Raw genomic sequence first — 27,881 nt, 5'->3', positions numbered from 1 at the left:
TATGTAATTATATATCTATATATAATTATACTTATAAATCACAATATCGCAACATATTATGTTCTTGGGAATACAATTTGTACAAAGGGGCCTTGTAAATTACTGCTTTGTTTGGTGAAAATGATCCTTTAATCATTACAGTCCATGTGGTCATAATAACTGTGAGAGAACAGAATATGCTACCCCCAGATATGCCTCTTTGGCATAGGGATTCTTGAGGTGAAGGCAATTAAGAAGCAGCAGATGCTGGAAGGCCCTCTGTCTTCTCTCTATTTGCCTGAAAGCAAGATCTAAGTTTACAAAGGTCTTTCTATCAAGGAGAATAAAGGTTAACCACTGAGAACTTTAGACCCTTATGGGCCTGGAGATGGTACCAGAGGAAGCTGCATAACAAACTTTACTGACTAGTCTCTTTCTATCCTTCGTTTCCTATTTATTTGTCTACCCACAATTTGGTGGCCCTCAAGATGCAAAGTCTTTTTTCTTCATCTTGTCACTTCTCTAAAATTGTATACTTCTTTGTTGAAGGTGGCTATATAGGCAGGGAGTTCTAAGCCACTCCTTTGAGAATTATTTATTCCCTGGTGTCTCCTACATACACTTAAGAGGTACATATTAATCCACTTCTGTTTGTTTTTCTCTTATTAATCTGTCTTGGGTTACAAGGGTCCTAGCTGAGAACTTAGAAGGGTAGAGGGAAAATTATTTTTTCCTCTCTTATAATATCCATCTAAGGAATCACTCACCCAGGTCAAGATGGAGAAAAGGAGATTTCCTTGTACTTCCTCCTCCCAGCCAATAATCACCCCACCCGAGAAGAAACCATGATTCTGACTTCTACAACCAATTCATTTGCATATTATTGAGTTCCGTATAAATGGAGCCATTTGTTTGATTTCTTTCACTCAATAATAATGTCTGTGAAATTATTCCATGTTGTTTGGGTATCAGTAGTTTTAAAAATTGTTATTGCTATGTAGTATTTAACTATATAAAAAAACTATAACTTGTTTGTTTATTCTTCTGTTGATTGATATATTTGAGTTGTCACCAGCCCTTGGCTACGTATGGGAGGAAAAGTAATTTTTTTCTCAACCCTCATAAGTTCTTAGCTGGAACAGACTCCTATAACCCAAGACAGATTAACGAGAGAAAACCAGGCAGAAGCGTATTAACATGTCTATTTCATATGGACATGGGAGAGATCCAGGGATTAAATAATTCTCAAAGAGGTAGCTTTGAATTCCAGCTTCAATACACCTCCAACAATGAACAGTACATCTTTAGAGAAGTAGCAAGACAACGGAGAAGGATTTTGAGTCTCCAGGAGGAATAACTTGTGGGGAGGCAAGTCAATGTCATCTTTGGTGATCAAACTTTATCCTTCTTGTTAGTGAGGAGATAGGGACAGCTTTACCTTTGTCAATTTATGTCTTGCTTTTAGGCAAATAGAGGGAGGGTGGAGAACTTTTCTTGTACCCACTTCTTCTCAATTACCTTTGGCTCAAAATAATCCTTATGCCAAAGTGGCATATTTTGGGGTGGTGTATACTGCTACCCTCCAATATAGAGGTAAAAATGTATTGAACTGACTATTTCACTGCATGCATTTATTGTATGTAAGCTACATCTCAACATACAATTTTAAAATAATAGTTTGCAAATATTTAGTATGCTATATGGTTGTTATTTTGATACCACATAATCCAAAATCCCTCCACACCTGAATTTCATAAGGTTTCATCATATGTGCAGTAACGTTGTTTTTCTACATTCCTGACCAGAAAATCACTTGACTCCTGGGGACACAGATTTGGTGCCACAGAGGCTGATGGACAACCAGGCAGAGGAAGAAAGTGTTGGTTTGCAAAGGTAACCCAAAGGGCGTAGTCCGCAGGGAGAGGGCTGGTTCTGTTGAAATGCTGCACAATAAGGAATCCTCACGATAAGCAATACATGTGCTCTGATAGGATTAGCTGTGAAGTGGGCCCTATCTTCCCACTGGTCTCCATTACACATATGAAAATCTGTTCCCCTAGGGAAAAAAATACTTCACGGAGCTAAAGTAAATATTTTGGAGAGCAAGTCAAGATTAAGTCAGGCGCATGGCTTTGGGCAATAGGACTCCAAAGACAGAAATTGCTCCACTCTGGGGCCTCATCTCTGTAACTCTCTTGAAGAAAGGAACTCCATTTCTGCAGCTCATATACCACCAAGGAAGGAAGCCATCTGGTGTTAACAAATTAATGAATTTAAGCCCAGTTATCTGTAAATCAGCAGATGTAGCACCACCAGCCTCCTGCACAATGTGTGCAAGTAACAAATATTTGCTGAGTGAATTAGGCAAACTCTTTGTGTAGTATGTCATAGAACTGGACTGAAATGTTATCCAATGCCAGTAGGCATCACCAGCTGATACAGGATTTACTGGAGCAGAGGTGTTCACATGTGAGATGCTTGGTTTAATTAAGAAACACATGGTCGGGCGCGGTGGCTCACGCTTGTAATCCCAGCACTTTGGGAGGCCGAGGCGGGCGGATCACGAGGTCAGGAGATTGAGACCACGGTGAAACCCCGTCTCTACTAAAAATACAAAAAATTAGCCGGGCGTGGTGGTGGGCGCCTGTAGTCCCAGCTACTCGGAGAGGCTGAGGCAGGAGAATGGCGTGAACACGGGAGGCGGAGCTAGCAGTGAGCCGAGATCGCGCCACTGCACTCCAGCCTGGGTGACAGAGCAAGACTCCGTCTCAAAAAAAAAAAAAAGAAACACATGAAGTCAAGCTTCTGTTAGTTATCAACCACGCTAAAACCAAAACTTTACAGTTCATATGCAGTGGCATTGTTGATCTTTGCAGCTACATATCTATTTGCTGTTTCTTTTTGTCTAACATACCTTGAGGAAACACAGAGATCAGGGTGGGCTAACCTATGGCATCTTTTATGTCTGGGGTTCTTCATCAGGGCCACCCCGCTTGCCTTCATCCCACCCTTTTCCCGTTGCAAGCCCTGGTGACCTTCTGCTCTGTTAACTGATTTACATCTGTGGATTAATGGATAATTGGGCCTAAATTTATTAATTCATTAACACTTAAAACATATGCTCGATGGTATATTTAGTTTCTAATCTTTCCCACTGAGGAACTGTATGCGTGTGTGTGTGTGGAAAGAGAGATTTAAAGATAAATACATTTATGGACATACATGTACTTCAATAAGGAGGCCCTGACATCAACTGACAAGTGAAAGGAAGGGCAGAAAGCACCAAGTTTAGGACTTAGAGCCCACCCATAGCTCCATCTTTACCTTGCCTGTTCCTTTGGGAGTGTCCTCTTTTCTCTCTGGGCTTGAGGCCCCCCACTGAATCATAAAGGAGATGGCCCAGATCCTCTCCAGGGGTCCCTCCAGCTCTGATGTTCTCCTTTGGGCCAGGGCATCTGTTATCACCAGGCCACCTCAGCTCACCCTGAAGGAAATGCACAAATGGCACCTTGCATGAGAAAATGCCCCAAGCAGTAGGCTTTGCTCTCACCCTGATGCAGCTCTCCCTTGAAGGTCAAAGCCAACTGGCCTGGCAAAGATCCCTTCGTACTTTGTCCTGTAAAATGTTGGAGGAAGAGGGGCCTGGGTCTCTTTGTCCCAAACTTCTTCCATGAAGGACCAATCCCATCTGCTCGAAGGGTCAAGTAAAGCTGACCAAGAGCAAGGAGAGCATTCAGGACATGAATAATAATTTATCTCAGCTCTCAATGTGCAACTCCTGAGAGAAGCAAAGACACACCCCAGAGTAGCCAGATTCGGGGTCATCAGAGTGGAGGATGTATGATGCAGTATGGCGCCCTCCACCCTCCTACTCACTTCTACACATCTGGGACTCTCATCCCCTGCCCACCACCTTGTCTTCTCTTTCTCCTACTTTTCCCAGAACTCTCCCGCCATTGTTCCCAAGTTCTTTATCTTGAGTGGGGTTTTAACATTTCCCCACTGCCCCTCCTTTGCAGCAGTGCTGTGCTTTCTCTGAACAAGGCTGAAAACATACCTCAGGACTTAGTTTTCCTTCCCCATTCCTTGGCCAAGACTGGGGTGATTCACATTTGTCCTTCCACATGCCCCTCTTATGTGTTTCTTTTCTCCATGGAACCAGTAGTTTTCAGCGAAGGCTGAACTATTCTACAGTGCTCTAGGACTTTTCAGGGGATTTTGTAGGGAGGTACAGGGAGGATTCGAAGCTGAGAGTGGCAAGAATATCCAAGAGCCACATCGGTTTTCCCATCTGGGAAGCTGAAGCAAAATCTTTATTTCATTTCTCCTCAGGGATGAGGATGACGCTCCTCTGTGTGAAGACGTGGAGCTACAAGATGGAGATCTGTCCCCCGAAGAAAAAATATTTTTGAGAGACTTTCCCATATTGAAAGAACATCTAAAAGGGACCATTGACAAGCTCCGTGCCCTCGCAGACGGTATTGACAAAACCCACAAGAAATTCGCCGTAACTAACATGGTGGCCAACTCTGCTGCTGTCACCTTTAGAGTGATGAGCCTCCTGGGTTTAGCCCTTGCCCCAGCAACAGGAGCAGGAAGCCTGCTGCTCTCCACCGCTGGTCAAGGTTTGGCAACAGTAGCTGAGGTCACCCGCATCGTGAGTGGTATGTTGGAACGCTACAAAAATAAAAAAGCCCAAGCGCAGGCTAAAGACATACTGCACACCCGTGACCAAGAGGACAGGGAGGATGAGGAAGATAAGGCACACTATGTCACAGCTGTTAGAGAGATTATCGATAATGTTGGAAACACCATGAAGTATACCAAGGAAAACATCCGTGCATTTCAGAAACTCAGAGCCAACCCACGCTTGGCCAATGATGCCAAGCATCTTCTGACCACTGGCCAAGTCTCCTCCCGGAGCAGGGCGCAGGTGCAAAAGGCCTTTGCGGGAACAACACTGGCGATGACCAAAAAAGCTCTCATATGGGAAGGTGTGATGTCCGTCTTCTTCCTTGGCCGTGACTTGGCCTCTCTCTCAAAGGAATTGACGCACCTGGAGGAAGGAGCAAAGACAAAGTTTGCAGAAGAGGTGAGAGCCAAAGCCTCGGAGCTGGAGAGGAAACTCACAGAATTCACCCAGCGTTACGAGAGCTTGCAACAGAGAGTGAGGTCAAGGGCCGGAGGGGTGGGGAAGGTCAAGGCTTACTGGAAGGGGTTAAGGGAGCATGTGTGGATGTGGGTGTGGCTGTGTGTGTGTCTGTGTGTCTGTGCGTATGTACAGTTTACATGAATGTTCCTCAGGACATGGCATACAATGGCCTTGGAGGTCCAAATAATACCAAGTACATCTTGGAGATGAGGGTGCCTGTCCTGGACAGACCTGGGCATGCCTTCTGTTTCTCCTTCAATGCTCCTTAAGGCCTATGTGCTGGGAAAAGGGTCTTCCCTATTTGTTTGTTTGTTTGTTTGTTTGTTTTGAGACAGGGTCTCTGTTGCCCATGCTGGAGTGCAGTGGCGTAATCTCGGCTCACTGCAACCTCTGCCTCCTGAGTGCAAGCAAGTCTCCTGCCTCAGCCTCCCAAGTAGCTGGGATTGCAGGCATGCACCACCATGCCCAGCTAATTTTGGTATTTTTAGTAGAGACAGGGTTTCACCATTTTGGTCAGGCTGGTCTCGAATTCCTGACCTCGAGTGATCCACCCACCTTGGCCTCCCAAAGTGCTGGGATTACAAGCATGAGCTACCCTGCCCAGCCGGGTCTTCCCAGTTTTAACAAAGAGGTCACTGAGCCACAGGGGGAGTTAGGAACTAAATTGTCTCCTCCTCCAAATTCATATGTTGAAGTCCTAAACCAAAATGTGGCTGTATTTAGAGATGGACCCTTTGGGAGGTAATTAGGGTTGAATGAGGCCATACGGTGAGGTCCTAACCCGATGGAATTGACTTTCTTATAAGAGGAGGAGGAAATACAAGAGGGCCTCCCCACCCCTGCTGCACACCTGCACTGAAGGAAGGCTATTTGCAGATGCAGCAAGAAGGCAGCCGTCTGCAAGGCAGAAGAAGAGAGCCCTCACCAGGAACTGAATGAGTCAGTCAGTCTGGGACTTCCAGCCTCTAGAACTGTGAAACAATAAATTTCTGTGGTGTAAGCAACTCAATCTGTAGTAGTTTGTTACTATTTTGTTATAGCAACCGAAGATGGCTAAGCCAGGCAGGTTATGTCACTCGCCAAGTGTCTTAGTCTGTTTGTGCTGCTATAACAAAATACCTTAGACTGGGTAATTTACAAACAACAGAGATGTATCCAGAGATCCACAGTTCTGGAGGCTGGGAAGTCTAAAATCAAGGCACCAGCAGATTCCACATCTCATGAAGGCTCACTCTCTGCTTCACAGATGGCACTGTCTTGCTGTGTTCTCACATGGCAGAAGGGGCAAACAAGCCCTCCTGGGCCTCTTTTATAAAGGCACTAATTCTGTGCCTAAAGGCAGGGACCTCATGACTCTATTACCTACCAAAAGGCTCCACTTCTTTAAACTATTGGAGGGGGTAGAAGGAACTTCCTTTCTAGACCTTGAAGGTTTAAGAATTTGAATCTATAAAACAAGCTGACAATAGACAGATTAACAGGAGAAAAGGCATATACATTTTTTAATGTGGGCCAGAGAGCGGAAGCTTAAATAGCACCCCAAGCTACAGGAAGTGAGGCCTCTGATGGGGAGGTAGTGACACAGGCTGTGGGAGGGGTAGGGGGAGGAAGTGTGTGGTGAGCAAAGTTTGCCTTATTACACTGATAAAGTGTAATTACACTAATAAAGATGGATCACCTGAGGTTAGGAGTTTGAGAACAGCCTGGCCAACATGGCAAAACCCTGTCTCTACTATAAATACAAAAATTAGCCAGGTGTAGTGGCAGAGTACTTGTAATCTCATCTACTCAGGAGGCTGAGGCAGGAGAATTGCTTGAACCCAGGCTGTAAAGGTTGCAGTGAGCCAAGATCGTGCCACTACACTCCAGTCTGGGTGACAGAACGAGACTCCATCTCAAAAAAAATAAATAAATAAATAAAAGAAGAAGAAGAATACAGTCATGTATCTCTTGGTGACAGGGATACATTCTGATAAATGTGTCATTAGGCAATTGCACTGTGGTGTGATTATCACAGAGTGTACTTATACAAAACTTCGATGGCATAGCCTACTGCATACCTAGGCTATATGGGAGATCCTATTGCTCCCAGACTACGCACCTGTACAGCATGTGACTGCTGAATACTATAGGCAATTGCAGCACAATGGGAAATATTTGTGTATCTAAACATATGTAAACAGAGAAAAAAGAAAGTAAAAATATGGCATAAAAGACAAGAATTGGCTCTTCTGTACAGGGCACTTATTATGAATGGAGCTTGCAGGGCTGAGAGTTGCTTCAGATGAGTCAGTGAGTGGAGTGAATGTGAAGGCCTAGGACATTACTGTATACTACCGTAGGCTTTATAAACACAGCACACTTAGGGTACATAAAATGCATATTAAAACATTTTCTTCCTTCAGTATATTAGGCAATAGGAATTTTTCAAGTCCACTATAATCTTATCAAACCATGGTCGTATATGCAGTTGACCGAAACATTGTTATTGGACACATAACTATAGTTGAAAGAATAAGCAAAAAGCCTATCTAGGTGTGGTGTCTTGAGCAACTTTTAATTATTCTCCTGTCCTGAAATATGAGTTAATCTTCTCTGATTGATGTAGATTCCAGGAAGGGGTGTCCAGGACAATTGCCTTCCTTCTGGAGAAACTTCCCTTAATCAAATAAGAGAACTTTAAAGAAAATCCCTCCCTGTGCTTTGGAAGGGAAGGGAAGTGGGCAGCAGTGGGTCAGAGACAGACCTTTGTTCTCTTATTTCCGAGGCCCTTCAGTCTCCTTTATTCAAAGCACTCAGCATGCCAAAGCACCCTATTTTAGGGTATCTTTTTCTGAGCCCTAAACACTATCACATTGGGGATGTCAACTGTGAAAGGAAAATATCTTGGGGACCAAGAATCTCTAAGGAAAACTCAAGCTTAGGGAAACTTCTTAGGGCAAACCCACCTCCCACTCTTCAAAGTTATCCCTCTGCTCACTGAGATAGATACATATCTGATTGCCTCCTTTGGAAAGGCTAATCGGAAACTCGAAAGAATACAACCATTTGTGTCTCACCTATCTGTGACCTGGAAGCTCTCTCCCCACTGAACCAATGTTCTTCTTACATGTATTGATTAATGTCTTACGTCTCCCTAAAAATGTATAAAACCAAGTTATGCCCCGACCATCTTGGCCACATGTCATCAGTACTTCCTGAGTCTGTGTCACAGGTATGTCCTCAACCTTGGCAAGATAAACTTTCTAAATTAACTGAGACCTATCTCAGATTTTCTGGGTTCACATTTTGGAAACCATGAATGGATTCTGGGTGGAGATGCCCCTGACCCTCGACAAATCTATCGGTGCTTGGTACCAGCATGAGCTAACTTTATGGCTCAAACCAATAGGACAGTTTGCTGAGGTCTGAGAGGACTCCCTCCAGAAAATCCCTCATCCAAGATGTGTGTTTTGTGCATGTTTGTATTTGAAAGGCCTTCGTGTTTTTGTTTCTTGTTTGTTTCTCTCTCCTAAGACCTTGTCTTTTTTTTGTAGCAAAAGTTTTTTTTTTTTTTCCTTTTACTTCTCAGTTGACTGAATTCTGTTTTCACCGGATTTTTTGACTAAAATAGCTATTGCAACAGAGGCTACTCTTGGGTTAAGGAAGAATGTAGTTTAGTTTTATGTTTAACGTGGCTCAAAGAAAAATAAAAGCATCTCCCTCTAACACCACCAGACTTTTTCTCTCTGTACCTTATCATGTAAATTTTGCTATTTGATTTTCACCTGGGTTGTTTCCTTTAATGTGCAAAAATTTAAGGCTATTTAGCTGACAACTGCCTAGGGTTGTAAAACAGGTTATCAAGAATCTGAAAGTCTAAGATAGGAAAAAAAAAGGGGGGGGGTGGCATTATAAATCTATAAAATGTACTTCTATTGGCATGCCTAATACGTCTTTATATGTTTGTATGTGTTGGGTACACAATGTTTTAGTGCTAAAAATATATAAAAGAGCTCTACTTGGCTTAAAGAAAAATGAAAGTGCTTAAATCAGATACTAAAAAAGAAAAGGCTAGTCAAATGCTTTTTCAAGTTTATGTAACTTAAGTAAAATCTTTAATAAATAAGGTAGCTTTAAAATTATGGGTAAAGTAGTATTAGAAATGTCTTCAGAATTGCCAGCATACATTTTTGTTTGCATTATATTAATCAAACAGTTTTATTCTTATCCCTGCCAAATACCATAGGTGTCAAAATTTGGCACAGGGGTTACAAAACTATAAACCCAGCCCAAAACAGAATGATCTTTGCTTGTGTGATTTTTAATAAATAAGACATTGATATGGGTTTAATGAAAATAGCTGCATCTTGAATTTAGTAAGATTACCATAACTTCTAATCCTGTGGCTTTAGGCAGTTTAGTCCACAGACAATAAGGAGGTTTGTTTTGGGAAAGGACTGTTACTGTCATTGTTTCAAAGCTGAACTTAAACTAGGCTCCTTCCAAAGGTCATTCGGCCAAAGGTCATTCGGCCCAGGAATGAACAAGGACAGCTTGGAAGTTAAGAGCAAGGTGGAATCAGTTAGGTCAAATCGTTTTTCACTGTCTCAGTTGTAATTTTGCAATGGAAGTTTCATAACTTTAAATCATGACTATCACAGTTTTTATAAATAATCTAGGTAAACAATTAAAATAAAATAACTAGGTAAATGTAATGGGATAAATACTTATAGACCAACTGGACATAATTTAGAATATAAAGTCATATTAAATTAAATAATAGATAATTTATTATTTGGGTATTTTCCAATAAGTATATCTTGAAGGAAAACATTCTTGCTTAATAAAAAGTGTGTCCTTTTTTTAAAAAAGGTGAACAAGTTTTGTCTAATTCAAAGCTTATTAAAAGGTTATGTATAAAACAAGGTAAAAGGAACCAGAAAAGAAAAAAATATGTAAATAAAGTTATAAAAATAAAGAATTTTTTCAAGGTTAAAAAGCTTAAAAAGAAATAATTTTATATAAGAAAGAATCTTATATGGTAAATTTAGTCCTAAAATAAAATAACTGGTTGTTTAACAAGGAATGATGTTCAGGACAAACCAGAAAGTCCAAGCACGTCATGAACATTGGTGTAAGTCATGATAAGATTTTTTATGTATATATACACACACACACACACACCAAAAGCTTTTATATAATCAAGTTGTCATATTATTATTAAGTTTTGGTTTGCTTAGGGAAGAAAAAGCTAATTTTTTTTAAATCAAGGTTATTACATCCATGTATCTTCCTGTATATGCTTTTAAAGTCCTTGTTAAATTGAGTTACAGGGCTTTAACTCCTGTGTCTGAAAAATCACAAACACTGATGGCAATCAAAGCCTCATCTTAAGGCCCTGTAGAAGATGCCACTCAAAATAAACTGCATTCCTGAGGCACTAGGCAAGAAATTAAAGCTATTCAACTCCTCAAGGCCCAGGGACTATTGCAGAAGAGGTGGGCGCGTAAGACTGTAAGGGCTGATTTTGAAAGATACAATAAGTGCAGTTTCTATATGAACTAATCATTAAAGTCAAAGGCACACTGATGCAAAATCAGTATATGGGCCCCTGTGTCTGATTAGCAAGTTTTTTTGAAGCATTAACCACCTCCTTAATAAAAGTTATAAAAGGTTTATGGAAGTTATATTTTATAATCAAGATTAAATCTTATAGATTGTTTATAAAATTTTGAAAATCAAATGTAATTGGCTTCATGCTGTTTTTATTAGGGCTTCTTGTTTAGAAAATTAAGTCTCCTCTCTCAAAGAATGAAGGTTTTTGCTTTTTTTGAAATCCTTGAATTATCACTTGGATTAAATAAATGACTTTACAATGACCTGTAATTTTATTTTGTAATATCAAGTGTTTTAAACCTTTTGTATTTGACAAACTTTCCAAAATCAAATTATAAATTATGTATTTTTCTAACCTAATTAATCCTTTAAGATATTAGTTTCCCTAAAGTCCAAAAATGACATAATTTGGCTTATTTGGTATAAAAATTATACAGGAAGCATTGTCAAATGTGAAATGGTGTTTGGTTTTCTTTGGGCTGTATTTGTATAAATATGTTATTGGTATATGTTCCAAAATTATGTGAAACTCCTATGATTCTGATATAACTTAGTGTACATTATCAGTAATAATCATAATTGTTATATTAAAATTATTGTGTGCCACAGAGGTAACAAATTTCCTTGTCAGTTTTGTCTGTTGACTATGGCTGCCTTAAAACTTTTCTCATCCATGCACAATTGTTGTTTTGGTCCTCTTTTTTAAATATATTTTTATTATTATTTTTGAGATGGGGACTCACTCTGTTGCCCAGGCTGGAGTGCAGTGGCACGATCTTGGCTCACTGCAACTGCCACCTCCCAGGTTCAAACGATTCTTCTGCTTCAGCCTCCTGAGTAGCTGGGATTACAGGCATGCCCCACCATGCCCAGGTAATTTTTTTTGTATTTTTAGTAGAGATGGGGTTTCACCATGTTGGCCAGGCTGGTCTTGAACTCCTCACCTCAGATGATCAGCCCACCTCGGCTTCTCAAAGTGCTGGGATTACAGGTGTGAGCCACACACCTGGCCTGTTTTGGTCCTCTTTAGAAGGTGGTTTTGTAATCATCTGTAAAACTCCAACAGTACTCTTACATGCAGGTTTCTGATAACTTTGGAGATTGTGACATCAGAATAGAGGGAAAAGTTTCAGGACTCATGGAGAGCTAAAATGTTCATGAGTATCAAGCAGAACAGGAATTAACTGCATAGACTGAACCAATCTTTTTGACTTTTTGCTTAAAATGTTTGCTGATCCTTTGTTTTGTGTTTCAGTCTTAAAACTTTTCTTTTGAGCTATTGACAGCTTTTAACAATTTAGTATACTCCTATGACAAAATTTGGAGCATATTTGTTTCTCTCTACCTGATTTCTCCAGAATTCGGAAACTATTTGTAAGTATTCTTAACTTATGGTGATACAGTTATTTGCATAAGTGCAGTAAGAATCTGTTCTCATTTTTAACAGGACACAATGGGAGAAATTGGTTGTTTTACTAAAACTTTGACTGGAATGGTGTGCTTTTCTTTAAGGAATCAAACTTGACTTGTGGAACCAATAAAGTCCTTGGAAAAACTGGCCCCATATTTTGTGTACAGTCTCTGCACAGGGTTTCTGACCTGTAGTAAGTAAAGAATGTCACTTTCTGACAGGCACATAAGCCCCAGGTTTACCTCAGAACCTCAAGAGGAGAGGAAATTCACCCAATTCATAAGTATTTGATGGCACAAATCCATGGCTGGGCATGACTTTAAAAAAGTCTTATCTGAGATTCCTCCTGTGGAATAAAGTTAATTGGTTCCAGAGCTTCAAAGCCAGAGTTGCTGTCAGTTCATTGGTAGAGATGCCATCACTGGGCAAGTGTTCTGAAAACATCTTTTCAAGTGTTCTGAAAACATGAATAACAGCAGTCCTGAAGAACATCTAGGGATCTAGCAAAGCAAGAGATACATGAAGGACATAAAAACATTTTTAGAAAGTCCTTGGAAACAGTTCTCATTTCAGACATGTAAGCATGAGCCAGGATGAAAAGTGATTTCATCCTGGTATCCGCAACTTTCACATTCATTAGGTTTCAACATATAAAGTTTCAGGGGACATGACATTCAGACTATAGCACCAAGCTGTAGAAGCTACCTAGTGGTAGACCAGGGTCAGCAAGCCCAAGAAGCCCGACTTCCAAGCTGTGCTTTTAACTGCCCCACCACATTGCACCTAAAGCTTTGGCATTTTCCTGTGATTAGTGTTTTTGGTGGTGGTTTTTTTTTTTTCTTTTTTTTTTTTTGAGACGGAGTCTCGCTCTATCGCCCAGGCTGGAGTACAGTGGCACAATCTCGGCTCACTGCAAGCTCCGCCTCCCGGGTTCACGCCATTCTCCTGCCTCAGCCTCTCCGAGTAGCTGGGACTACAGGCGCCCGCCACCACGCCCGGCTAATTTTTTGTATTTTTAGTAGAGACGGGGTTTCACCGTGGTCTCGATCTCCCGACCTCGTGATCCGCCCGCCTCGGCCTCCCAAAGTGCTGGGATTACAAGCGTGAGCCACTGCGCCCGGCCGGTTTTTTTTTTTTTTTTTTCTTACAGGAATTCTTGCAAGTAGAAAGGACTATGAGTTCAACTTTGGAGGGAGCCATGGGGACTAAATAAAATTCTGAGGCCCCCTCAACCATCTAAATGGACTTCCTCCTGGGCCAGGACAGTCGAAAATTAAACCTGAAAGACTGGTTCAGTCCATGATGGGAAGTGGGAGTCGAACATGCCTCATCATACCCTCCAGCATTAACATCAACACAGACCTTAAGGCTGATAAGAAGCATTTACAATCTATTCTCTCTGAAGTCTTCTACCTGGAGGCTTCATCTGCATGATAATACTTTAGTCTCCACAACCTCTTATAACCCAGGCATTCCTTTCTATTGATAATTACTCTTTCAAACAATTGCCAATCAGAAAATTGTTATATTTACCTATAATCTAGAAGCCCCCACATCAAGTTGTTTTGCCTTTCTGAAGAGGACCAATGTATGTCTTAAATGTATTTAATTGATCTCTCATGTCTCCCTAAAATGTATAAAACCACGCTGTTTCCCGACCACCTGGAGCACATGTTCTCAGGGTCTCCTGAGGGCTGTGTCACAGGCCATGGTCACTTATATTTGGCTCAGAATAAATCTATTCAAATATTTTACAGAGTTTGACTCTTTTTGTCAACACAAAGGTGGGCTTTTAACTACCCCAGGGGCCTCTGAGTGGAGTTACAGGGGACCAGGGCAGGGCTGGCAAGGCTGGCAGAGGAGAAACCCAGAGACTTACCAACTGGGAGGTCCAAGTAGGTCCCTTAGACTTGAGAGGGACAAGTCCACCTGAGAGGGCACTGTCAGCCCTCACTAGTGAGTGTTGTAATGATCCTCCTGACCCCCATCTCCATCCTCATTCCTTCACTGTAACTCTTGTCTCTCTGCTTCTTCAGTTCCCCGTTTGTCAGAGGCGTTTGGACCAGAGCAACTCCATCGTGAATAGGGGCTGGGTAAAATAAGGCTGAGACCTCCTGGGCTGCATTCCCAGGAGGTTAAGGCGTTCTAAGCCACAGGATGAGATAGGAGGGCAGCAAAATACAGATAATAAAGACCTTACTGATAAAATAGGTTGCAATAAAGAAGCTGGCTAAAACCCACCAAAACTGAGATGACGATGAGTGACCTCCGTTTATCCTCACTGCTACACTACCATTAGAGCCATGACAGTTTACGATGCCATGGCAACGTCAAGAAGTCATCCTATATGGTCTAAAAAGGGGAGGCATGAATAATCCACCCCTTGTTTGGCATATAATCAAGAAATAACCATAAAAATGGGCAACCAGTAGCCCTCAGGGATGCTCTATGGAGTAGACATTCTTTTATCCCTCTACTTTCTTAATAAACTTGCTTTTGCCTTACGTACTTGCCCTGAATTCTTCCTTGCGTGAGATCCAAAAACCCTTTCTTGGGGTCTGGATTGGGACCCCTTTCCTGTAACATCTTTCTGGCAACCACAGAAGGGACTACAGTGCAGAAACCCTCAACCCAAAGGCTAACTTTGAGTAAGTGATGGAGTCCTGTAACATCTTTCTGGCAAACCCAAAAGGACAATACTGAAGGAACCTCCCAATGCAAAGGAAATAGACTACAGCACGGATTGGCTGACCTTGGGCAAGTGGTGGGGTACCCAGGTAAAGGATGGGATTGGGTTACAGGCCCAATTTAGGGAAGTTTGAGTCTCTCCTAAGACAGAGTGGGTTAAAGGCCCCTCTTAATAAAAGGCAAGGATGCTTGACCAAACTTGGTTTAGAGGGCCAACTTAGGAGGGTTAGAGTCCTTCCTAAGATTTAGGGGGTTAGGGGCCCCTCTCGGTAAAGTCCCTCACGGTTAAGAATGGGTTTGGCACTAAGGGATGTTAACTGCCATTCTCTTTGGATTAATCTGTGTTGCACTCTTTGCTGATGGCTGTGGGTGACAGGATTAGGCATGTACAGGATCATGGGACATGAGGAGCTTTTTCTTCCCTAAAAGGGGAAACTTGAGAGCTGCTGGCACTGCTGGAAAAGATCCCTTCTCAACTGACAAGTGACCGCCTGAACTTTTGATTCGGTGTCTGCTGCAATGGGCAGGTCTTTCTCTGGTCTCCCTGAGCGCCTTGCCTTCCCCACCCTGCCATAAGCAATGCTTTTCTCCCTTCCTTTTCCTCTCTCTCTCTCTGCCAACTGGTCGAAGGAATGGTAAAAATCACTGTTTGTCTCCTATAAACTTTTGATGAATGGGAAAAAGGATTCACGAGGCTAATCTGAAGCTGTAGTGAATCTGGTGTGCTTTGTGTATCTTTCTGTATTGCTCTGGCATCAAGAGGGGTACCTTAGGATAAAACATGGGCTTAGGACACCTGTAAGCCTGTTTTCAGATGGCCCAGCAAACTGGAAAGTTACAAACTTTTCTGCAGGTCCCTGAAAAAAATTGAATGAGGTTTCCTTCTTGTCCTGTATGTCCTTGGGAACTTGACCTTATAACCATGTGGCTGTGCTTTCTCTTTTCACAATGGTGACCTGGATTCAGAGTCCAATTCCTGGCTTAGGGAATGAGTCCTTTATCTTCTGTCTGTCTGTGTTTTTATATGGGTTGTGTGTGTGATGTTTATATATGAAGGAGGTTTGATTAATTTGGTTTAATAATAATAAGAGCTTAAATCAAATATTTTGTCAGAAAATTAATAAGTATAATGCCTTTTATTTAGTTCATGTAACTTAAGTAACCTTTGGGAAACAAAGACAGTTTTGAAGATTATTGGTAACGTAAAAATATTTTTAAAAATGTAAAGATTTGGTCTAAATTATGCAGGTCAGATATTAGGTTTACTAAATATAGTAAGGTCATAAACTGCTTCTTTGGCTTTTAAAAATTGTTCAATTTATTTTGGAGTATTAGATTCTAGGTAAGGCCTGGGACATATGGAGTTAGCCACGCCCTCTAGTTATGTTGGAAATAGTCAGACCCTCTGGTAGCCTAGTCTCCACACCTGGTACATAATTAATATCACTTACTAACCAGGTTTTTCACCAAAAATAAAAGTTCTTAAGAGTTAACATTGTAACATGTCATTAAGACTACTAAAGAAACAGTTCCACATGTGAGGCCTATAAGGAAAGTGAAATGTATTTTTGGTAAAAAAAAAAAAAAAAAAAAAAAAAAATTATAAGAAGTCATGGGAGTGTTAATTTTTTTTTTTTTTTTTTGAGACGGAGCCTCGCTCTGTCACCCAGGCTGGAGTGCAGTGCCACAATCTCGGCTCACTGCAACTTCCACCTCCCAGATTCAAGCAATCTCCTGTCTCAGCCTCCCAAGTAGCTGGGATTACAGGCACCCCCCCACCACGCCTGGCTAATTTTTCTATTTTTAGTAGAGATGGGGTTTCACCATGTTGGCCAGGCTGGTCTTGAACTCCCGACCACAAATGATCCACCTGCCTTGGCCTCCCAAAGTGAGGGGATTACAGGTGTGAGCCACTGCACCTGGCTGAGCCCTCCTATTTTGTTCTTTTTCAATATTGTAATGGCTATTCAGAGTTCCTTAAGAGTCCACATAAATTTTAGGATTAATTTTTCTACTTCAGCAAAAAATGTTGTTGGGATTTCAATAGAGCTTACAATGAATCTGTTGATCTTTTTGGGTAGTAACATCTAAACAGTTTTGTCTTCCAATCCACGAACACAGGATGTCTTTCCATTTATTGATGTCTTCTTTAGTTTCTTTCAGCAACATTTTGTAGTTTTCAGTATACAAGTCTTTCACCTCCTCAGTTAAGAGGCACTAACAATTTAAAGCTGGTTCTTGTCCACAGTAGTTCCCTACAGAAAATGTGAAACACAACTCATGTTGCAGTTTAAAGGTACCGAGTACAGCCCTGGCTGAGAAACTCTGTAAAAGGAGAAAAAAAAAACTTCTCCAGCCCCAGCAACCAATACCTAAAAGATTTGTAAGTAGAATTTTTCATTCCTGTAATTTATTCATTCTCTCAGCTGCACCTGTTTGTTAAGGACACAGGGGCTGTCATCAACTAAGAGCTATTCCGGTAAAGCAAACAAACAAACAAACAAAAAAAACCCTGGCTCTATTTTCAGCAGCCGCTCTTGAGAATAAAGCCACCCAGCTCTGTGGGTGCCAAGTCCATGACCCTGCATGACTTTTGTAACCCAAAGCCAAAGGCTGGAATTTAGGCTCGGGCAAAACAATCTCTGGGTATTATTTTTGCCCCTTAAATTGCACTCTTTGTACAAAGTTTCTGGCCCCATGCAATAACCCAGAAGTAGACACAAGAATTAGGCAGATGGAGATAGAAATAGCGCCTTAATTACTGATGAAGCTGTTAGAGAATGAGGTTCCTTCTCTCTGAGCCATGTGGGCTTATGAATATTTCACCCCACCACTGGACAGATTTTCCATCCCTGGAGCAGGAACCCTGGACAACTGCGTGCCTCTCCAACAGGGCTTGTCTCTCTGACACCTGCAGCTTGAAGGAGCAGAACAAAATACGTGCTCTCCTGTATGTAGGTAGATCCTAAGGAAAGTTGAGAAGAAAGGGCTGAGCTAGGCATGGCCCCACTCCTTCAAAGATTCACAGATACATTTCGCCCCCTCCCTGCAGGAGGCTGGGAGCTTTGCTCTCATGAAAGTTCCAGCACATAGAAACAAGAAAAAGCAAAATAGGCCGGGCGCGGTGGCTCACGCTTGTAATCCCAGCACTTTGGGAGGCCGAGGCGGGCGGATCACGAGGTCAGGAGATCGAGACCACGGTGAAACCCCGTCTCTACTAAAAATACAAAAAATTAGCCGGGCGTGGTGGCGGGCGCCTGTAGTCCCAGCTACTCGGAGAGGCTGAGGCAGGAGAATGGCGTGAACCCAGGAGGCGGAGCTTGCAGTGAGCCGAGATCGCGCCACTGCACTCCAGCCTGGGTGACAGAGCGAGACTCCGTCTCAAAAAAAAAAAAAAAAAAAAAAAAAAAAGAAAAAGCAAAATAAGTGTTTCCTCCTATATAAAGCAATTTAAAACCTTAATTTACACCCATACATTTGCTCCTTACAAGCAAAGAATAAATTTCTTTCAAATGCTTTGGGATCATTTGTAAAAATATATCAAGCACTAATCTACAAAGAAAATCCCAATAAGATTTTTTAAAAAGTAATTATAGAAGCTGCCTTCTATGACCACACTGCAATAGAGCTGTAACTTAACAGTATAAGGATGATCAATTGTTTGCTCATTTTCTATTTTAAATTAGGTTTTAAAATATGAAGTGTGCAGTTTAATTAATGTTTACATACTTATCCACCACATAACTACCACTTGATGAAGATATGGAATGTTTCTAGCACTCCAGAGAGCTCCCTTTTATTCTCATCCAGTCCATACTCACTGTATATGTTTTCTATGGATGCTGCAATAAATTACCACAAATGTAGTGGCTTAAAACAATGCACATTTATTGTCTCACAGTTCTGTAGGTGAGAAGTCTAGGTAAAGCTTGACTGGGTTCTCAAACTTATCTTGGCCTTTTTTTTTTTTTTTTTGAGATGAGGGTCTCGCCACATTGCCCAGGCTGGTCTCGAACTCTTGGGCTCAAGCAATCCCTCTGTCTTGGCCTCCCAAAGTGGTGGGATCACTGGAATGAGCCACCATCCCCAACCTTGTCTTAGCTTCTGATGGGGCCAAAGTCAAGGTGTTGGATGGCCTGGGCTATTGTCTGGCTACTTCAGGGGAGAAACTGCTTCTAGGCGCCTTCATGTCATTGGTAGAACTCACTACTTCTCATGATTTCCAGAACAATGACTCAAGTCCTTGTCACACCTTGAGACTTCCGACTCCTCTCCTGCCGCATCTCTCTACCTCCAGCCAGGGAGTGTTCTCTGCTTCTAAGGGCCCATATGATTAGATTAGTCCCATTCAGATAATCTCTCTCTTTTAACATCAACTGATTAGTAACTTTAATTACATCTGCAATGTCCCTCTTGCCAGGTAACATAGCATATTTATAGTTTTTAGGAATTAAGATGGGACATTCTGGGAAACCGTTATTCTGCCTGCCATATCCACTCTCCTGATTTGTCACCATTGATTAGTCTTCCTTGTCCTTGAAATTCACATAGATAAAATCATACAGTACTCTTTTGTACTCAGAGGTATATCTGTGAAATTCATCTGTGTGGTTATGTGTAGCTTTAGTTAATTATTTTTTACTGCAGTGAAATTCCGTTATATACCAAAATGTATTTCTTCATTCTAATGATGATGAACATGCTTGAGGCTATTATAAATAAAGGTGTTATGTATATCCCTGTTAATGTGTGTGATATGGTTTGACTCCGTGTCCCCACCCAAATCTCACCTTGAACTGTAATAATCCCCACATGTCATGGGAGGGACCTGGTGGGAGGTAATTGACTCATAGGGGCAGTTTCCCCCATACTGTTCTTATAGTAGTGAGTAAGTCACACGAGATCTGATGGCTTTATAAATGGGAATTCCCCTGCACATACTCTGTTGCCTGCTGCCATGTAAGAAGCCCCTTTGCTCTTTCTTCGTCTTCCACCATGATTGTGAGGCCTCCCCAGCCATGTGGAACTGTGAGTCCATTAAACCTCTTTCCTTTATAAATTACCTAGTCTCAGGGATGTCTTTATGAGCAGCATAAGAACAGATGAATACAGTATGTTTTGGTAGTTTTATACACTCACTTCTCTTGGACATATAGCAAGCAGTAGAACCACAGGTTGTAGACTGTACATATTTTAGCTTTAATAAACACATCTGAAGTGATTGTATCTATTTTCATTCCCACCAGTAACGATTAGAGTTCCAGTTGTTCCACATCCTCACCATCTCTTGGTATTGTCACTAAAAAATTTTAGCCAGTTTGCTGAGCATGTAATGGTATCTTTGTGATCGTGATTTTAATGTATATTTCTTTGATGACATATGTTTGTTTGTTTGTTTGTTTTTGAGATGGAATTTAGCTCTTGTCATCCAGGTTGGAGTGCAGTGGCACATTCTCAGCTCGCTGCAACCTCCACCTCCTGGGTTCAAGGATTCTCCTGCCTCGGCCTCCCTAGTAGCTGGGACTACAGGCACATGCCACCATGCCTGGCTAGTTTTTCGTATTTTTAGTACAGACAGGTTTTCACCATGTTAGCCAGGATGGTTTCGGTCTCCTGACTTCGTGATCCGTCTACCTCAGCCTCCCAAAGTGCTGGGATTACAGGTGTGAGCCACAGTGCCTGGACTCTTTGATGACTATGATACTGAGTATCCATGTGCTTATTGGCCCCTTTAATCTCTTTTTTTGTGAGATGCCTGTCCAAGCCTTTTGCCCATTTTTATTCTGTTATTTTTCTTATTGATTGAAGAATTTCTTTATTTTTTTTTTTACATTTAAGTCTTTTGTCAGATATATTTATCAAAAATATCTTCTCTCATCCTGTGGCTTGAGGCACTAACAATTTCAAGGTGGTCCCTAAACTGATAGTCTCTTACTGATATATACCCTCTTACTGGTATATGTATTTTTAAATTTTTGGTACTATATATATAATATGAAATTTACGATTTTAACCATTGCAAAGTGTACAGTTCAGTGGCATTAAGTACATTCACATCGTTGTGCAACCATCCCTACCATCTATCTCCAGAACTTTTCTCATCTTGCAAAACTGAAACTCTCTACCTATTAAACAATAACGCCTCATTCCCCCTTCCCCTATACACTGGCAATCATCATTCTACTTTCTGTTCCTATGAATTTGATTACTCTAAATACCACATATGAGCAAAATTATGCAGTGTTTGTTTTTTGTGACTGATTTCTCTCTCTCTTTTTTTTTTTGAGACAGAGTCTCACCCTGTTGCCCAGGATAGAGTGCAGTGGCATGATCTTGGCTCACTGCAACCTCCACCTCCTGAGTTCAAGCAATACTCCTCAGCCTCCTGAGTAGCTGGGATTACAGGTCCATGCCACCACACCCAGCTGATTTTTGTATTTTTAGTAGAGATGGGGTTTTGCCATGTTGGCCAGGCTGCTCTCAAATTCCTGACCTCAAGTGATCCACCGGCCTCAGCCTCCCAAAGTACGGGGATTACAGGCGTGACCCACCGCACCTGGCCTGACTTATTTCACTTAGCATAATGTCTTCAAGGGTAATCCATGTTGTAGCATGTGTCAGAATGTCCTTTCTTCTCAAGGCTAACTAATATTGGATATATATATTAGGTTGTTGCCAAGGTAATTGTGGGTTTTGCAATTAAAAGTTACAAATTAAATGAAAATCGCAATGACTTTTGCACCAATCTTTGTTGTACCACAGTTTGTTTATCTACTCATCCATTTGATGCAGGGTTTTTGCTCCTTAGTTCAGCTAAATCCAGGTTTTTGTCTCACAACCAAGAAAAATTAGGCACGCAGACACATTGAAGGGTGAGGAGGGCAGAGTTTACTCAGTGAAAGGAAAGCTCTCAGCAAAGAGAGGGGTTCTGCAAGCAGATTTCCATTTCACAAATTGAATACCGGAGCCACCAGACACAAGCTGAAGAGGTCAGGATCCTCCCCTGCATAAAGCATGAATTTCTGGTAGCTCCACCCCATTCCCCCAGGGCATGTGGGCCTCCAGTCTGCTGTGGGTATGCCCAGGCAAGCCCCCTGTGCAGGTTCCCTTATCTGCATAAAGTGTCTGGTGTAAACATCTGGTGATTACATCTGGTGTAACCTAGGGTGGGTCGGAGTTTCTCCAGGGACCCTTTCCTATCTGCCTCAGCATTTGGCCATCTCCTGCCTCTATCACATTTACACTTGGGTTGCTTCCTCCTTTTGGCTATTGTAAATAGTGTTGCTATAAACATGGATGTACTCTTACTGTTATATCTTAATGTACAAAATTTCTTAATGTTAGTGAAGTCCAAGTTATAAATGTTTTCTTCTATCTGTTCTTTTAATGTTGTGTAGAATATCTGCATATCCCTAGATCGTGAACATATCCTCCTCTGATGTTTTCTGCAAGTTTTATTGTTTTATTTTAACCTTTAAATCTGTCATAATCAGCAATTGATTTTTATGTGTGATGTGAGGAAGGAATCAAGATTCACTTTCTTTGGCTGGGCACAGTGGCTCATGCCTGTAATCCCAACAGTTTGGGAGGCTGAGGTGAGTGGATAACATGAGGCCAGGAGTTCAAGACCAGCCTGGCCAACATGGTGAAACTCCATCTCTATTAAAAATACAAAAATTAGCCAGGCGTGGTGGTGCGTGTCTGTAATCCCAGCTACTCAGGTGGCTGAGGCGTGAGAATCACTTGAACCTGGGAGGTGGAGGTTGCAGTGAGCCAATATTATGCCACTGCACTCCAGCCTGGGAGACAAGAGTGAGACATTATCTCAAAAAAAAAATTTCACTTTTTTCCCATATGAATATCTAATTGATCATCACCATTTGTGGCAAAGACCATCCTTCTCCTACTGCATTGCAGGGTGCCTTTGTTGTAAATGAGGTGATGGTACAAACACAAGGTTAATTAAACAAATAGACCAACAGAACTTATACAGTTTGTTTCTGGATTCTCTGTTTTGTCCCACTGGTCTATTTGTCTGGCCTTGTGCAATACCATACTCTTAATTACTGTGGATTTACAATGAATCTTTTAGATCTCATGATGTAAATTTTCCAACTTGTTCTTTATCAAGATTGCTTTTGTTACTCTAGGTCATGTTTATTTCCATATAAATTTTAGAATCAAATCAACTTGTCAATTTCAATAAAAATATCTGCTAGTATTTTATTGAATCTATAGATCAATTTGAAAATAATTGAATTCTTGACAAAATTGAATTTTTCAATTCATAGTATCTCTCCAGTTATTTAGGTCTTTCACTTATTTTAACAATGCTTTGTAGTTTCAGTGTCTTGAAAATTGTTTGCTGGATATATTCTTAGGTATTTGATGTGTTCTAATATCATAAATTATTTATTTCATTTTATAATTGTTTGTCTTTTAGTATGAAGAAATACAATGCATTTCTGTATATTGACCTTGTATCCAGAGAGCCCACTAAATTTATTATAATCTAATGGCTTATCCGTAGATTATTTTGGATTTTCTACATGTACAATTACAGTTGAGCCTTGAACAACATGGGTTTGAACTGTATGGGTCCACTTATATGCAGATTGGAGAAGGGATGAGAGAGAGAGCGAGAGAGAGAGAAGGAATGAGAGAGAGAGAGAAGTGATGAGAGAGAGAAGGAGAGAAAGAATGAGAGAGAGAGATGGGATGAGAGAGAAGGACAGAAGGAATGAGAGAGACAGGAGAGAAAGAGTGAGAGAGAGAAGGAATGAGAGAAAGAGAAGGAGAGAGGGAATGGGAGAGAAGGAATGAGAGAAAGAGAAGGAATGAGAGAGAAGGAAAGAAGGAATGACAGAAAGAGAGAGAAGGAATGAGAGACAGAAGGACAGAAGGAGAGAAGGAATGAGAGTGAGAAGGAGAGAAGGAATGAGGGAGAGAGAAGGAGAGAAGGAATGAGAGTGAGAAGGAGAGAAGGAATGAGAGAAAGAGAATGAATGAGAGAGAGAAGGAGAGAAGAAATGAGAGAGAAGGAATGACAGAGAGAGAGAAGGAACGAGAGAGAAGGAATGAGAAAGAGAAGGAGAAAAGGAATGAGCGAGAGAGAGAAGGAGAGAAGGAATGACAGAGAAAGAGAGAGAAAGAATGAGAGAGAGGAGAGAAGGAATGACAGAGAGAGAGAAGGAGAGGAGGAGAGAAATTGACATGGACTCTGGTGGACATTTGTAAAACATCACAGCCACCCAGCACTTGACCGGTAAACTCACTTTCCCAGCCACCAAGAAGCTGGAATGAAGACATAGGTGATCTGCCCTGGGATGGAATTGGAAGCTGACTTGGAGCTGGATGCAGTAACTGATGTGTCCTGATCGCCTTTTGAAAAGAGTATTTTTGTGTGTATGTGGGCTAAAAGGGGTTTATAAATATTATCTTCTGTTACTTTGTTTTATTTAAGCGTGTGTGTGTGTGTGTGTGTGTGTGCACACTTGCTGATGTTGGATAGTCAAAGGCTTTGTAGACTTTGGTGATTCTTTTTGCCCAGAAAACACTTTTCCTCCATTTGGGGGCGCTTCCTGCTCTATAGCTCTTGGTGGGTCGTGGCAATAGCCTCTGACTACAGAAATCAGATACTCATTCCCAGCCTCTCTTGATGCAGAGATGCAGCCAAACAGATGTACCCATATTAGACTTCAAATCATGAGCTCCCTCCAGAATCTATTCTGGGGATAATTGCAGCAGTTACATCCTGTTTCCAGAGCCAACAGCATAAGAGGCTGTAGTCGTGTATCCAGCATTGGTCACGTTGGTGACAATGGTGCTGAAGTCAGAGCTGTCTGTGCCTACCAGTGCTTCCCACTAAACCACTTTTCAGTGTGATTTTGGGTGCTGTTCCTGGGGGTGTTTCTTCTGGACACAGAATGTATATAGGCCATTTTTCCTTCTCTCCTAGAGAGCTTCCAAGATACCTAATATTCGGTAATACATTGCTTTTCTGATTAAGCTAGTTTGGGTTCATTTTTGTTTGCAGCTAGGAATGCTGACTGGTTCAGGAATGAATTAGGTCATATAATGAAAAGTCCAGTGATTGCCCTGCTTCAGCTAAGGTTGGTTCTAGGTGCTCAACTATATACTAGGACTTTTTTTTTTCTCTGAGACAGAGTCTCACTCTGTTGCCCAGGCTGGAGTGCAGTGGTTCAGTCTCAGCTCATTGCAACCTCCACCTCCCAGGTTCAAGTGATTCCTGCCTCAGCCTCCCAAGTAGCTGGGATTACAGGCAAGTGCCACCACAGCCCACTAATTTTGTACTTTTAGTAGAGATGGGGTTTCACTATATTGGCCAGACAGGTCTCGAACTCCTGACCTCAAGTGATCCGCCCCACCTTGGCCTCCCAAAGTGCTAGGATTACAGTCATGGGCCACCGCGCCTGGCCTAGGACTCCTGTCTCTCTCACGTCTGCTTTCCTCCGCGTGGGTTTCTTTCCCAGGAATGACCTTGGTACAATATGGAAAAGATGGCCATCAGAGATCTAGATTTAACTTGTCCTTAAACTAGCAGCTCCAGAGGGAAGGGCGTCCATCTTTCCTACCTATTTCTCCCACAGAAGTCCTGGGAATTGCTCTACCCAAAGCAACCAGCATGGCAGAGGTTCTCTGGTTAGTGTCTGAGAGCCTTAGTGTTTCAGCAATTTTTTTCACAGCTTCCCTAGGTCACAGAAATACCGAACAGTTCAATTACCAAGTGGCTAGGCCCAAATGGTTTGTGAACCTCTGCAATCCAGTCATGGGATAGGCCGGCTGAGTCATGCACCCACCTCTGCAAAGGAGGTGCAGCCACACTTCCAGGAAGAAAATTATGATGGGCAAAGTATAAAAGATACCCACCATTCCTCTGTCCTGATGGAACAGCCTTGGCAGGCCTGTGTCTGGTAGATATAAACAGAGTGTGTGTGTGTGTGATAGGTAGCAGATGATCAGCAGAAGACCTGGCCTGGGGCTGGGGCTCTGTGGAGTGCATCTGGTTTATTTATAGGATGCTTGTACCCCAACCTGGAGCCTATTACATCACCTGTAAAAACAAGCCACGCCACCAAAAATGGAGGCCCAATAGCCAATTCATGACCCCGAGAGCTCCATCTTGAGGGGGCGGGCCCGGGACATGAGTACTGCATTTGGAATGAGGGATGCAGAACTGTGGGAAGGGACAAATCAGTTGCATTTATCTTTCCTCCTTTTGCCCAAAAACCCAATAAACACACCTCTTCCTTGTTTAGTTCCTGTGCTCTGAGGGTGAATTGCAGCATGTCTAGAATGAAACTGAGCGGTTGTACTAAACTTGCTGCCTGACACTGGTGTTGGCCAAGGCAGGAAAGCCGATGAATAGTGTCGCTTTGTAGGCAGGGGGCCAAGGAGGAGTTTGGCGTGGTTTGTACCAACTTGTCAGCATTGTTTATTGATAGCAGTACGACTGATTTTCTCCTGGTGAGACCCCCGGAGAGCTGTGCTGCAGAAGCTAGTTATGTAACAGGAATTTGTGTATGTGACCTGTGAAACATAAAAAACCCCAGCCCAGACTCTCTTTTGGGCCCCTTAGTTCTGTAGTGCTCTGTGCACCTGCCAAGGGTTCTGTATCTGAAAGAGAAAGTGCATTTTGCCATGAGCATACAGTAGAGAGGACAATAGAAACCCAAACCGGCCCCGCCAGACCCCTTGCTGTGAGCTGGCCATAGCTGTGAGGCACATCTTCTTTTTTATTTTGGTCTCTGTTGCATAGTGGAGTCCAGTGGCGTGATCATATCTCATTGAAGCCTCCAACTCTTAGGTTTAAGCGTCCTCCCACCTCAGCCTCCTGGGTAGCCAGGACTACAGGTGTGTGCCACCACACCTAGTTTTTGTTTGTTTGTTTTGTTTTGTTTTGTTTTTCTTGAGACAGAGTCTTGCTCTGTCACCCAGGCTGGAGTGCAATGGCATGATCTCGGCTCACAGAAACCTCTGCCCCCTGGGTTCAAGCAATTCTCCTGCCTCAGCCTCCCAAGTAGCTGGGATTACAGGTGTGCACCACCACACCCAGCTAATTTTTTGTATTCTTAGTAGAGACAGGGTTTCACCACGTAGGCCAGGCTGGTCTCAAACTCCTGACCTCAGGTGATCCACCTGCCTCAGCCTCCTAAAGTGCTGGCATTACAGGCGTGAGCCACTGCACCCAGCTCAGGCCTAGTTAATTTTTAAATTTTTTGTAGCAATGGGAATCTCATCGTGTCGCTCAGGCTGGTCTCGAACTCCTGGTCTCAAGCAATCCTCCCACCTCAGCCCCCGAAAGTGCTGGGATTGCAGGTGTGCACCACCGTGCCCTGCACACATCCTGACTTTAATGTTAGCTGTACAGTGCTCCTTTCTCTTCAAGAATCTATAGATTTGTAAGCACTGTCATTTGGAGCCCTATAAGTCATTAGCAATAAATCCTGTAACTGGCACTCTTAGCGCAGTCCCTAAGGTTAAAATGACTCGATTCTGTCTAATTGGGCTGAAAAAGACATAGATGTGTTAGTCTCTAGTTTCTCAAGCTAATCCAGATGCCATTCTGCTGATAGAGGATTCGCATTCAAAATGTCTATAGATATTGCCAGATTCTCATTTCTACCAGTAGCGTGTGGACAGGCCTCTTGCACTACACTGTCATCAAAATTCGAGGTACTCAATCATTTGCATTTTTGCCATCTGAGAGGTGAAACATTTGATGTCATTGCCTGCACTTGCACTTGGCAAAATCAATCATGCCAGGAAGGGAACGTAGCTTGCCTATCTCCCTTGGTTTCCTGAGGAGGTTGCCTGAAGTATGGTGCTCTCAGCAGCCCCTACGGAGTGAAGAATGCATTATTACAGAGGAGATCAGAGCAAGCCAGAACTTGTGGCTTTCACAATATTTTAGTTTGGGGTCAAGGGTTGATCGGCATTCAAGATTCACTCTTGGGCTGGGCGCGGTGGCTCACACCTGTAATCCCAGCACTTTGGGAGGCTGAGGTGGGTGGATCACTTGAAGTCAAGAGT

At 42.2% G+C, this 27,881-nt stretch overlaps 1 protein-coding gene across 1 annotated transcript in view; it reads left to right on the top strand.

Moving 5' to 3' along the window:
• Positions 1–12,288, top strand: part of APOL6 (apolipoprotein L6) — a 33,651-nt gene extending 21,363 nt beyond the window's left edge. Inside the window, exons 4-5 of the mRNA XM_032137828.2 lie at positions 1,785–1,872; positions 4,312–12,288. Of these exons, the coding sequence (XP_031993719.1) occupies positions 1,785–1,872; positions 4,312–5,272 (1,049 nt within the window). The 3' untranslated portion in view covers positions 5,273–12,288. The remainder of the gene's footprint in view (positions 1–1,784; positions 1,873–4,311) is intronic.
• Positions 12,289–27,881: the final 15,593 nt, after the last annotated feature.

The sequence above is a fragment of the Hylobates moloch genome, unplaced genomic scaffold (assembly GCF_009828535.3).
Source record: "Hylobates moloch isolate HMO894 unplaced genomic scaffold, HMol_V3 SCAFFOLD_19, whole genome shotgun sequence".
NCBI classification, from domain to species: Eukaryota; Metazoa; Chordata; class Mammalia; order Primates; family Hylobatidae; genus Hylobates; species Hylobates moloch.
This window is presented reverse-complemented; position numbering and strand designations above follow the sequence as displayed.